Here is a 14,210-nt window from a genome sequence, read left to right as displayed (position 1 = left end):
CAAGAGACATATGAAAACATGCTCAAAGTCACTAATCATCCGAGAGATGCAAATCAAAACAGCAATGAGGTACCATCTCACACCGGTCAGACTGGCTATCATCAACAAATCAACAAACGACAAGTGCTGGAGAGGATGTGGAGAAAAAGGAACACTTGTGCACTGCTGGTGGGAATGCAGACTGGTGCAGCCACTATGGAAGACAGTATGGAGTTTCCTTAAAAAACTGAAAATGGAACTCCCATTTGACCCTGTGATCCCACTTCTAGGAATATATCCCAAGAAACCAGAAACACCAATCAGAAAGGATATATGCACCCCTATGTTCATAGCAGCACAATTCACCATAGCTAAGATCTGGAAACAGCCTAAGTGCCCATCAGTAGATGAATGGATTAGAAAACTGTGGTACATCTACACGATGGAATACTATGCTGCTCTAAAAAGGAAGGAACTCTTACCATTTGCAACGTCATGGATGGAACTGGAGAGCATTATGCTAAGTAAAATAAGCCAGTCAATAAAGGAAAAATACCACATGATCTCACTCATTCATGGACAATAGAGACCATTATAAACTTTTGAACAATAATAGATACAGAGGCAGAGCTGCCTCAAACAGATTGTCAAACTGCAGCGGGAAGGCCGGGGAGGGTTGGGGGGCAGGAGGTAGGGGGGTAAGAGATCAACTAAAGGACTTGTATGCATGCATATAAGCATAACCAATGGACATAAGACACTGGGGGATAGGGGAGGCTAGGGGACTGTCTAGGGCGGGGGGATAAAATGGATACATATGTAATACCCTTTGTAATACTTTAAGCAATAAAAAAAAATAAAAATAAAAAAAAAAATAAAGTTTTTGGAACAACCCAAAAAAAAAAAAAAAAAAAAAAAAAAAAAGGCCCAGTTCTGCCCTAACCAGTTTGGCTCAGTGGATAGAGCGTCGGCCTGCAGACTGAAGGGTCCCAGGTTCGACTCTGATCAAGGGCATGTACCTTGGTTGCAGGCACATCCCCAGTAGGGGGTGTGCAGGGGGCAGCTGATGGATGTTTCTCTCTCATCGATGTTTCTAACTCTCTATCCCTCTCCCTTCCTCTCTGTAAAAAATCAATAAAATAAAAAAAAGGGGCCCAGTTCTATGGTTTAGCATATACCACACCAATCCTATCACCGTTGGTCACTTGTCATTTACAAAAATGCAACTCCTGCCATCATCCTGTGAAAACCACTTGTCCTGACAGTCTGCTCCTGAGTGTCACCGGCATCCCTGATCTTCTCCAGCAGTCCTGAGTTCTACCCAGCAAGAGGCCCCACAGACTTCCTCAAGGTTGTTATATATAAATACATGCACAAAAGCGAGGGCATGGGTCTACTTAAGAAAGGACAGCTCTACAGGCAGACAGCTCTGAGGTGGGCGGTGGTTGGGGAGGGATTGAGGAAAAAAGAAAAGAGAGAGAGAGAACTCAGAGACATGGACAACAGTGTGGTGACTGCAGAGGTGGAGGGAGTTGGGTGGAGGTGGGAGAGGGCACAGAGGGGATACATGGTGACGGAAAAAGTAAAATAAATGCATGAATGAGTGAAGGAATGAATGCTGACTTGGTGGGGATGAGGGAAGAAGAAGAAAGCACAGCTCTAGAGAAGAGGAGAGCACTGTTGGGACTTCCCCATCCCACTCGGCAAAGCCTAAGTCAGTGGTTCTCAACCTTCTGGCCCTTTAATACAGTTCCTCATGTTGTGACCCAACCATAAAATTATTTCCGTTGCTACTTCATAACTGTAATGTTGCTACTGTGATGAATCGTAAGGTAAATATCTGATATGCAGGATGGTCTCAGGCGACCCCTGTGAAAGGGTCGTTGGACTGCCAAAGGGGTCGCGACCCACAGGTTGAGAACCGCTGGCCTAAGTGAAAGCATGGCACAACTGTGGCAGGGAGCTCGGCTCCTTTAATCCAGAGAGGCCACCTCACCGTCAGATGACCTCCGGAGAGCCCGGCCTCGCCTGCCCACCTGCCCACACAGCATAGGCAGGTGGAAGCACTCAAAGTGCTTACTCTTGATCCGGGAGGATTAATGAACTCATGTCTACAGAGCCCTTTAAGCTGACTGGCCCAAACGCAACTAAATCAGCATTATCATTAGCCATGGACAAGATCAAATCTTCAGGAACCACCAAGACAAATTTTTAGAAGTCAGGCAATGTCCCTCTCCCACAAGGAGGGAGGGAGGATTTGTCCCCAGAATTCAGACTTTCACCCAGAAAACACTTATTGGACTCTTAACATGGGGTGTGGAGTATGGAGGCAAGGGATGCCGTACACAGGGAGGAATTAAGAATTAACATCGCCATGGACAACAGGGATGGGAGCATGAGTTTGTGTGTGGGGGGGAGGTTGGGGGTTAATGGGGGGGATGAGGACACATTTGTAATACCTTAACTAATAAAAAAAAAAAAAGAATTAACATCTAGTGTCAGGATGGGCAAGCAGGTTCATATACAGGGTGTCCCAAAAATGTATATACGCCTCAATAGCTGATAGCTCAATTTTGAAAATAAAATGTATTTTAATAAACACTGCCTTTGTAATCATCCAGAGTATGTGCATACCTTTGCTGGGGGACACTCTGTAGTGTGAGCACTAGCAGGGCGTGACATACCCAACAAAGCAAGGGGCAGAGGCAAAGGAGGCTCAAGGGCAGAAAAGTTCCTGCGAAGAGGGGTCATTTACTCCCGGTCCTAAAAGGGAGCCGCGATCAGAGCGTGTTCAATTTAAGAACACGTATCAAGTTATGCATTCATGACGCATACACTTCTCCACACGCATATCATACCTCAATAACGACAAGACAACTGGAGAGACAAAGCTCTGCGTTAAACAGATGAGGATGAAAGGGAAGGGTGGTGGAATGGTTTTCCAAGCAGGAGAGCACTTACCTAGCAGAGGCTAGGAAAGCAGGAAGCATTTCAGCAACTGCAAAGGTTCCCACCGGCTGGGGGTCTGTGCTGAGAACGGCAATGGCAAGGTATGACGGGAAAGGGAGGTAAGAGACAGTTCCCCAAAGGCCTTATACACTGTGCTTAGAGTTAATCTTAAGGATGATGGGAAAGCCACTCAAGAGGGTAACTGATAAAAAGTCTGGCATAGCAGCATCACATTGGAGCCAGGCATGCTAGAGCTGGAAGCATGAATGGAGACAAGAACCTGGTTAGGAAGTTATTAATGAACTAATATGAACTTATAATCCAGCTAAGAACTGATAAGGGTCTGCACTAAACTGGAGATGGCCAAGAGGAAGAGTTAGAGGCAGATCAAAGAAGACATCAAATACCCAAAATATTTAGGACTGGTGACCAAAGAGATGTGGGAGACGGAGGAAGACGGGAAAATGGAGGAGGACCATGTTTCTGTTTCGCGCCCGAGGGTCTTAAAGAAGGTGGAGAATGTTGAAGGGGTAGAACTAAGATTGAAGCAAAAATGGAGGCAGTGAGTTTGAGTATGAAGTTCTATGGAATCCTATATAATAAAAACATAGTATGAAAATTGTCCCCTCGACCAGTTGTCTGGGAGTTCGACCAGGGGGCGGGGCCAGCCAGGGGAAGGGAAGGAGTACCTGGCCGGCAGCCGCTAGGGACCCTACCAGTGCACTGGGCCCCTAGTATCTAAATAAAGACTTATAAAAGGAAGCCCGCACACCAACCCAACGATCAGGGAGACCCCTGGCATTGTGGGTGGTGGTGGAAGCCTCTGAGAGGTAGAGAGGTGGACCCCTGGGCCGGGCCAGGCAGGAAAGGAGAATGGACAGATGGTATCAAGTCCCGCAGAGAGAAAAGAAGGGAGGACTGCCCGTCCACCGGCTCAGGCCTCAGGCAGGTCATGGCGATTGTGGAGACTACAATTTTGGTTTCTTAGCAAAGGGCAGAAGCCAGGTGGCTGTGGGCTGAGAAGTGAATGGGAGGTTCTTTCCAGAGCTCAGCTGTGAGAGGAAAAAAAGATAAGATACTAGCTTGAGGAGGAAGGAATAGTAAGAGTGTCTTGTTTTGTTCTCTTTTGTGGTTCAAGATAAGAGGGAGAAACTTGAGAATATTTATAATAAGCCAAGGGAAAAGCAGAGAGGGAAGGAAGGAGAAAGGGGAGCAATAGTGATGACTTTATCTGAAAACAAATGCCCGTCCTTTCACTCACTGGGCCAGGGGATATTTCTTTCCGTCAGCAGCATTTCCTGCCAGCATGGCAGCCTCCGCGGGGCAGACGCAGAGGTGGGAGGAAAGTGCAGTCTTAGCAGGTTGTTCCGAGAGCCCTCTCAGGACGGGCTGGTCCTCCCAGCAACCTTCCCGCAGGATGCTCTCACCACTTGTCAGAGGGCCATTTGGCACCTACACCCAGGAGCCGGCCAAATCGCCAGGAGCTCCACAGGCCGCTCCAGCTTCCTCCCACGGCTGAGGTGCAGAGGTGCGAGGGGAAGCCAGGCCCACCCAGAAAGCCACCTTCTCCTAGCCACCCACCGGAAGGAGGAGAGGTCCAGGCACCCTCTTCCTCCTGCCTCCTCCCTGGTAGGAACTGAGCCCAGGAACCTCTTCAAGCCACTCCAAAGTCTTGCCGAGACAGACTGTGTTCTCCCCTGATAGCCTTGAATCTGATTAGCAAGTGCGGTTTAGAGGAGTTATGGCTACGACTAACGGAGAGCACTCACTGTGCCAGGCACTATTCTAAGTGTTTTACATTCTCTCGGTCCTCACAACCCTATTTTTATCATCTCAGCGTTACAAATGAGGAATCTGAATGCAGACACATCTAAGTAATTTGCTCAAGGTCTCAAGGCCAATGACTGCCATTGCCAAGATATGAAATAGACCAGGCCGTCTGACTCCAGAGCCCGCAATGTTTTAATTTACTCTCAAATACCATAAAAAATGTAGCCTACGAAAGACTATCCGAGTCAGGGAAAAAGTCATGTTACCAGTCACAAATCCAATGCATAAATAAAGTAAGTATGGCAGTAATTCTACCATAAGTTTCTTCTTACCCTAGAGATTTTTCGCACGTGGTAGTTTGAATAGTACATTTAAAAGAGCATTTTTTGTATGTGAACGGAATTAATGCCACTGAACTATACACTTGGCAAATGATCAAAATGGTAAATTCTATGTATATCTGCGTATTTTACCACAATGATTTAAAAAATACAAAAAGAATATTTCTAGATACATTTTTCTCTTTACAAAAAAAAAAAAAAAAGTGAAATAATATGAAAATCAAAAGCCCTGTCGTAGGCCAAGCATCTCAAGCCTCTTTTAGTTAAAAACGAAAAACATAATGCCACTCTGGCTAGGTGTCCCCATGGGTTGGAGGGTCACCCCGTACACCAAAAAGGTGGCAGGCTTGATTCCTGGTTAAGGGCACATATCTAGGTTACAGGTTCAATCCCCGGTAGGGACACTTACAGGAGACAACTGTTCGATGTGTCTCTCTCACATCAACGTTTCTTTCTCTAAAATCAATAGATACCATATCCTCGGGTGAAGGTTAAAACAAACAAACAAACAAACAAATAAAAAGAGCCAAACTTACAAACTAGCAGCAGCAGCAAAGCAAGCGCAGTTTAAAGGACTGGGGGAGAGAGTACCCCCTCAGTGCTATGGCCCTGTGAGGTCCTTCAAAAACAGCTGTGACCAGTATGGCTCCTACTGCTCTCAAGATCCCTCCAGAACACCTACAAAACCGGAGCCAATCCCTACACCACAGAACTCCACTGAAACTCTGAGGGCACAGAGCAAAGCAGGTCTCCTGTGGGGAAGAAGGCTGTTGCTCCTTAAAGAGTTGGCCATCTGTCTATCACCCGGGCCGGAGGAAAACACACCTGAATGGTCATACAAAGCCTCAGAGAGAAGGGAACTAAGCACCCAGAGGCCCCCTCCTCAAAGAATGGCTAGGAGCCTAGGAGCCAAATGTTTTTTTGTTTAGGTGTTACTTCTAATTCATTCTAAATGACCACCCAGGACAAAAGTGAAACAACACTGAGAAACCAAGTGCAAGACTACAGAATGGCTCTTCCTGCAAAAAATCTAAGAAAATCAAACATACCCTGAGGCACAGGTGTATTTACGGTTTCTCTGAGGAAAATCAGCAAAGATAACAGCCCTTGCCAGGACTGTCTGATTCCAAGACAGAAACTGATACTGCAATGACTACCAGTCTGTGACAGCAGGTTCCTTCAGGTTGTTCAGTTCCATTAGGGATGCCCAAGTCAACATTTAGATGACTCACCTTTTATTCTTTGTTTAGCGAATCAAGGTGATATAGAAGCAATATCACCAACAAATTAACTTGTCAGTTGGCCTATCTGTGGGTACCCCTTATACTTCTAAAGAAGGAATTTGAGGCTGAGGGGGGGGGAAAGGTGAGGAACAAAGAGTAACGAGCCTGAAGAGTATAAATAGGTTAGAAAGCCTCTGAAGGGCAGTCACTCGTACAGAAGACATAAATGTTTGAAACCTACAAAGACAAGAATACCAATGACTAAAAGAAAATTTAATAATTTCACAATACTGCTAACCCCTCTCTAAGTATAAAGCTCCCTCCCACAGATTTTAATCATTTCTAGGTTATGTAAAACCTTCGGACTAGATTACCCCTAAGAGCATTACAAATTCTCCATTGATCTTTTACCACACAAGAACAATACAACAAAGAGAAAACTTTATTTTTAGACTTGCAAAATCCTGTGTTTATTTTTCTAAAACAGAAGTCAAACAACTGAACCTGCTTTGTTGGGATGTGAGCAAACCTATTCTCTCCTAATCCCGGGGCCCCAGCCTCTGCCCAGAAGGAAATGAAGACACAGTGCGCTGTGCCACGCTGGAAAGTTCAAGCACCTTGGCTTTCTGCTCACGCGCACCTGAGCCTCCTCCTGGTCACAGCTCTCGCTGCTGGAGCCCTATCAGATGTCCTCTGCTGCATGGCCGGGAGAGGCAAAGGCTGTCCACCCACATTCATGTCTAAACTGGTTCAGTGTTTGAACTACTAACTTTTTGCGTGTAATGTTTAAGCAAAAGGGCTTAACCACAGTTCACTCTTAATTACTGAACTAGCATTACACACTAAACGGAAATGGGTTTCCAATTCCCTATAAACATTACCCTTATAAAATTGTATTTCAACAATTTGATTTTTCAATTACATGTCCTCCACATAAGCCATCTCTTTTAGTTGGAAAATATGAGATAAAATTATTTATTTGTTTATTTTAGAAGTTATATATATATACACGCACACATACACACACACACACACATATATATATGTGTGTATATATATATATTATATATATGTATATATTTCAGAGAAGGGAGAGGGATAGAGAGATAGAAACATCAATGATAAGAGAGAATCATCGATCAGCTGCCTCCTGAACACCCCACACTGGGATCAAGCCCGCAACCCAGGCATGTGCCCTGACTGGGAATCGAACCGTGGCCTCCTGGCTCATAGGTCGATGCTCAACCACTGAGCCACGCCGGCCAGGCTAGTTTGTTGTTGTTGTTGTTTAAGTTTATTTATTGATTTTTAGAGAGAAAACATCGATTTGTTGTTTCACTTATTTATGCATTCATTGGTTGCTCCTTGTATGTGCCCTGACTGGGGATCAAACCCACAATCTCCGTGTATCAGCATGACGCTCAAACCAACTGAGCTAGATAAATTGAAAATATTCAAAAGCTCTTCCCACAGTGTGACAGTGAACAAATCGGGATAGAAGTGATGAGCAGGTGTTCCTGTTCTCAAATTCCTCAGCTAAATTTCTTTTCATTATTATTAAATTGACCAACCATTATTAGCAATGCTGTTACTGCAAGGCAAAAGAAGCCATGCAATTAACACCATCACTTAAGCTAAAATAAGATTTTATTCCTTAGTCCACAAAACTAGTTGAAGACAAAGCTTGCATTTTAACCCTACTAATTAAATAAACACATAAGTTGATTATAAGTAAATTCTGGTCCCAACCCTATGGGAACCTATGGGGTAGATAGCACCACTCAACTTTTATGGACCATCCCTACACGCTGCACAAAGGGATAAATAAGACCACCCTTAAGTTCACAGATGATTAGGAAGGACAGCAACAGAAATACTAAAGCACCTTACAAACTCTTACCAGACTTCAAAATCTGGCTCAAATTCCACGGTCTTCTGTGGAATATTCTGCTTCCTTCTTTCAGCAGTCACTCCCTCTTTTGTGCTCTCTCAGTACTCACTCAGCACATCCTATACAATCATTTACACGAATACCTGAAGCCCCTGAGGGCAGGGACTATTTTTATTAATTTCTATACTGTGAGCACCTAGCACAATGCTTGAGACATAGTAGGCCCTCAGAGTTTGTAGAGAAAATAAAGACTGTGGGGTTACATGCTATGCGGTGTGTAAAAAGAGCAGAAGCAGCAGAAGGCTTCTCCAGAACATGCACTGTGGCCGCCTTGGAAGCTGAGGGATTCACTATCAAGATGGGAACTTAGAGAAGAGCCATGCAAAGGCAAGGAATGGAAGGCCAGTTGTGTCCCAGGACAGCCGACTATTCCAGGTTCAATTAATATAAGCAGAATACGGGAGGGGTAGGCAGTAGAACTGGAAAGATGAAAGGGCTTATATGCAGGTTCAAGGGATTTTCATTGAATACTCGAGGCTTTCAGACACCCTTTAAGTTATTTAATCCAGGCAGTGACCAAGACTCAGCCCTTGAAAGCCTTTGGTCAAAAGTTATGGAAGGTCTTGGATTTTAAAGAATTTTATGTAGAGATGTTATCTGAAGCTCTTATAACCTAGGTTAAATGTTCTGCCTATCATATTCATATATGTGTATATATATATATATATATATATATATATATATATATATATATATATATATATTCAGTCTGCACTATGCTTCGTTCACACTGTAGCAAGTGATAAAGGCCCGCTGAAGAATTGTTTTAATGAAAAGCAAAGAAGCATTTAAGATAAATATTCTGAATTCCATTTTCATCGCCGTACTTAACTATCAAGATGTGGGACTGCAGCATCCCATCCCATCCCATCCCATCCCAGCCCAGCCCCGGTAAGGTTATTAGCCGAGGGAGGGCGCACTTTACCTGGAGGCTTCCCTGGCTGGGTTCAACAAGCCTCTCCAACAGGATGACCCAACAGGGGAGGCTCTAAGTAAGTGAAGGGTCAACACAAATCTCCTGGCCCTTCACGTGCTTGGCCCAAGGAAAAGTAACTCCGGCTTCTTGCCGGTCGCCTTTGCCAGGTTTTTAAAAATGTAAGATAAGGTGATATTTGTGAGCCGACTAGAAGGGATGGAAGGCAGGGAGCAGATCGCCGACAGCCTCGGGTTTCACCCTTGCAGCTCGGCCCTGTACCAGAAGAAAGCATCGCCCGGTGCAGGGCATCAGGCCAGGGCGCCGGCTTCCCCGGGCGGCCGGGCTGGACAGCAGGCGGCGCGGCGCGCCCCGGCCCCGAGAGAGGCGGGTACCCAGGCGGCGCGGAGAGCCAGGTTGCACGGCGGGCTGGACCAGCGGCTGTCAGGGAGGGAAGCCAGCATCCTCCCGGCCTTGAGTAAGAACCCGGGCTTCCGCGACTTCTACGTCGCCCAGACACCCAAGGCGAGAGGCTGCTGAGGAGGAGCAGAAGCGCGGAGCTCGGAGAGCAGAGGCGCGGCTGCGCCCGCAGAGTCCCCCGGGGCGCGAGGTGGGGGCGCTGGAAGCGCAGGGCGGCGCCCCCGCAACCTCACCCCTCCCGCGGCTGCCTACCCGCGGGGCCACCGGCCACGGGCTGCGGCCCCGGCGCGCGGGTGGAGGAGGGAGATGCGGCGACGTTGCCGGTCCCCGGCTCCTCCGCCCCGACGATCTGCGAGATAAAAGTTTGCAGCATGCGGCTGGTCTGCAGTGCGAGTCACATCCGCCGCGCCGCCTCCTGCAGCACCAGCGTTTAGAGACGAACAAATAAATTAAAAAAAAAAAAACTGTTGAAGCCGGTAGGCCCCGAAGGCGGCCGCTCTGCCTCCCGGGCGTGCAGGCGGGCGAGCCCAGCATCCCGCGCCCCCTCCCGCCCCCGGCCGCGCCTCCCACCCGGCCCGCCGCACTGACCGATAACCTCCTGCAGCTCGTACGCGTCCCGGCAGATGGGCCAGCCGACCGCCGGCGCCGGGGCCGGGGCCGGGGCCGGGGCTGGGGCCGGGGCCGGGGCCGGGGCCGGGACCACGGGCGCCGCCGGGGCCGGCGCTGCTGTCGCGGCCGCCGGGGCCGCCGGGACCGCCGCCGCTGTCACCGGAGCCGCCTGCTGGGGCTGCTGGACGTGCACGGGCGAGCCGCTCGGCTCCGCCATGATGCTGCCGGAGAAGAGCAGGAGGACGTGCCGGTCGACGGACGACCTTCCACTTGAAACTTCCCTTTCCTCGTCGCAGACACCTCTCGGCCGGCGCACGCCCTCCCCGCCTGCCGCCGCCGCCGCCGGAGCCAGCAACGAGGGGAGGGAGCGAGGGAGGCCGCGCCGGGCGGAGGGAGGAGGCAGCGCCGGCGGAGGCGGGGAGGGGAGGAGGCGGCGGCCGCCGCGCTCGCCGCGCGCCTCGAACCTCGTGCGCGCGGTTCTCGGCCTCCGCAGGGGGAACCGCCGCCCCCACCGCGCTGCTCGTGGCCGGGGAAGTTCCACCCACGGGGAGCGAGGCCGGTGGGTGTGTGCTTTCGGGGCCCGCGTGCCCCGTTCCCGGGACTCCTTGCTGTCCCTGCGCCCTGGCCCAGCCAGCCAGGCTCTCCAGAAGGTGCCCCCTGGGGACCCGGAGGGTGAGCCTCCGCCAGGTTCTCAGGTTCAGCCGTCGCCGCAACTCAATGAAACCTTAAGTTCATGTTCGAGTGAGCGAGTGAGACACCTACATGCGGGCCGTTTGTAGGACGCCAGTTAAAAAATAACCAAAGTTGTAACTTTCCAACGCTCTACCTGCCAATATCACTTTCCCACCTTACCTAATCTAATCGCGGCCCTTCTATTTTTTTCTTAGTGAAACTTGATTCCCTGGGCCCCTGGCTGTTGCACAGAATTTTTTTGCTTGTTCCCAGCCGCCTGGATCCCAGGGAAGGGATGTAAGGGGTCTGTGAAGTTGGAATAAGAAAGGCATGGTATATTTCTATACCATTAATTGCATGCCACCTTAACCCGGGAGGACAACAGGTAGCGGGCGTTTCTTTTACGAAGCATTCTGGGTGTGGACAAATGTACTGCAGCATAAATAAACTGCATTGAAAACTTTTAATTAATTGCTGCTTTTTCAACTCTCCCCAAATTACCTCATCCTTAAAATTGCTATGGTATAACCATAGGTCTTCCTAATTATAGGTGTCGTATTTAACACTGAATGTTCTCTGTGTTCCCTTCGTTGAGATGGCCAAAATTATACCATTCTTGTCTTAAGCTGAAATGATGCAGTAAACCAACGTTCATATTGGTCGTTTGTCCAAAATTATCTTATTTACTTTTCATGGTGACGACTATTACGTAAATAAGAATAATGAACATTTAAATTTTTTAAATTGTGAAACTTTGTCTCCTGCATTCATGCATAAATATCACCTTACTTTAAAAAAAGACAATTCAAAGGAAACCAGAAATTCGTTAGAAGAAACCTTATGTCTAATCAAAACGTTGATGTAAACTGAAAATGAGTGTGCTTAATCTCTTAGCAATATGGTACACTTGGCATAAAACAACTATGATACTCTGTTCTGTGAGCAGAAATTTATGCTGTATTAACTGTACATTTTTTATTCATGGGTATTCATGTATATTGATTTTAATGTCTGTCAAGAAATGGACTTTATAACCAATAAATTCTAGGCCTCTGATGTTTTAAGTGGAGAGGAACGGGGAACAGGGGAGCTTTCTATACCTGCTCACCTTTTCAAACGCTGATCCCCACCCCCAAAGAATTCCTAAGAACTATTTTTAAGGAAAAAGAAAAATGATTAAAAGAATATGACTTCCATTTTGTGATATGAACTTAAATTTTCACTTTCAGACCATGAAATGGGACTATGAAGTCCAGGAAAGTTCTTGGGAACTTCATAGGAAAATACGATGCTCTCAAGGTCAATGGCACAGCCCTGGCCAGTGTGGCTCAGTCAGCTGAGCTCCTCCCAGGCACCAAAAGGTCACAGGTTAGATTCCCTGGTGAGGACACAAGCCCAGGTTGCTGGCTTGATCCCCAGTAGGGGTTGTGTGGGAGACAGCTGATTAGTGTTTCTCTTAAGATCTTTATCTCTCCCTCTCCTTTCCTCTCTCTCTAAAATCAATTAAAAATTATATTTTTTTAAAAAATCAATAGCACAGATTTGAATCAAACACAGATCATTTAGTTTCCCACAAAAAAAACAACTGCTCCTTAGCCACATACCAGATTATTTGTACCCAGCTCATCATTCCCAAATGGCTACCAGGATGGTGACTTGCAAGAACTGATGACTCATCACCACCAGTAGGTCAGTTTAAAGAATGGCTACTCTCAGTGGCCTTTGGCATCATTTTTATATATGAAGAACAGAACATGAATTATATTTTTAAGTTACATAAAGGCATTCGATAAGAATTTTCAGTTAATGTTTCCATAAGCAATTGAGTGAATTGGTACTTACAATGCAGAAATACATGTATATAAATAGTATTCAACTGATATGCAGTGAATTCAGGGAAAACCCATTACTAAATTTAAACTGAAAGATGGCAGGGGAGGAAACCTTTAAAATATAAACAAGATCTATTTCAATACATAAAGAATACATTCAGTCAGACTTTAACAGGTAGAAAAAAGTGTGTCTACATTTTGTTGTGTTTATAACTGCCACATTATATGTCCGGGTTGCCCAGCTTCAGCACCATGATATTTAGTGCCAGATAACTCCCTGCTGTAGAGGTCTGTTCCCCTGGCCTCTACTCACTAGATGCCAGCAGCATCCCCGTTGTCAGTCATGACTGTCAAAAATGTTTGTCATTTTATAAACAGATTATTGCAGATTATTTGCTTTATAAGGAGCTTAAATAGTGTTCAGGTATGTATTCATAAATCCTGAAGGGGATCAGATTATGCCACCCCCAAATATGCTATTTTGGCATAAGGATTATTTTGAGATAAAGGCAGTAAGAGAGGACAGACACAGGAAGAACTCTCTGCCCTCACCCTATTGCCTAAAAGTAGGGTATAAATTTCACTTTTATAAATGGAATTTCCATTTATAAAGGAATTTTCCATTTCTAAAGGTCCCCCCGACACACACCTCCCATACCAGGAAGAGGAGAATGACTTTTATCGCCAGAGCTGGCACTGAGATGAGTCTGCATGAACAACCCTTATCTACCCTTAGTTTCCCCATATATTTCCTAGTTACCTTCCCACAATTTATCCAGCCTAGGAGCCCAAATCCCTTTTTCCTTTGCCTAGTCACTTCTCCACAATTCATCCCCTTTCTTAAAATGGTAGATAGGCCCTCAATTCTAACCACCCTAGTTATTAAATTTGAAAGGTTAGAGGAAAAGTGTGTCCATCCTCTAAAACACTTCGAACAACTAAGAGAAGATGTGTCGTGTAGGGACCAAGGCCTTGAAGAAAGAAAGTGTCAATATTCAAATTATGCCTCCAACATTCTCTTATCTCTGACTTTGGACTTAAACTCTCTGAGTCTCAATTTTCCCATTCACAAAATCAGCATCATAATAACTTACACATGAGTTGTTAGAACATCATTTATGTGTGAACATACAGTAAATGTTCAGTAAAATAAAAACCCTCATTGATGGCATAATCATCATCATCATTATTCTCATCTGCCAAGATTTGTAACAAACTATAACAAGATATATAACATTATTATATATCTTTCTCAAGATGTGTGAGAAAGATATGTAATAATGGCAATCATGAACTGTACAGAATATAAGATGCCTGAAGACAGGGATTTTTGTTCCTTTGGTTCACTGGTATATCCCAGTTCCTAGAATAACATCTGGCACATAATATACTCAGTAAATATTTGTTCAATAAATGTAACACTTTTTAAATGTGTATAAAAACATGCTTTTAAGCATTTTAATGAATCAGCAATGTCAAGAGTGTCTTAGTTGGGAGGAAAGTGGAGGTGGAGAGACCTGTATAGAAGCCAACACAGTAGCCAAGTTAGAG

At 46.1% G+C, this 14,210-nt stretch overlaps 1 protein-coding gene across 1 annotated transcript in view; it reads right to left on the bottom strand.

The window, feature by feature from the left end:
• Positions 1–10,877, bottom strand: part of STK39 (serine/threonine kinase 39) — a 300,980-nt gene extending 290,103 nt beyond the window's left edge. Inside the window, exon 1 of the mRNA XM_059704214.1 lies at positions 10,135–10,877. Coding sequence (XP_059560197.1) covers positions 10,135–10,372 — 238 coding nt within the window. The 5' untranslated portion in view covers positions 10,373–10,877. The remainder of the gene's footprint in view (positions 1–10,134) is intronic.
• Positions 10,878–14,210: the final 3,333 nt, after the last annotated feature.

Source organism: Myotis daubentonii, chromosome 7, assembly GCF_963259705.1.
Source record: "Myotis daubentonii chromosome 7, mMyoDau2.1, whole genome shotgun sequence".
In the NCBI taxonomy this organism is placed as follows: Eukaryota; Metazoa; Chordata; class Mammalia; order Chiroptera; family Vespertilionidae; genus Myotis; species Myotis daubentonii.
The sequence above is the reverse complement of the archived record's forward strand: the minus strand, read 5'-3'. Positions and strand labels throughout refer to the sequence as shown.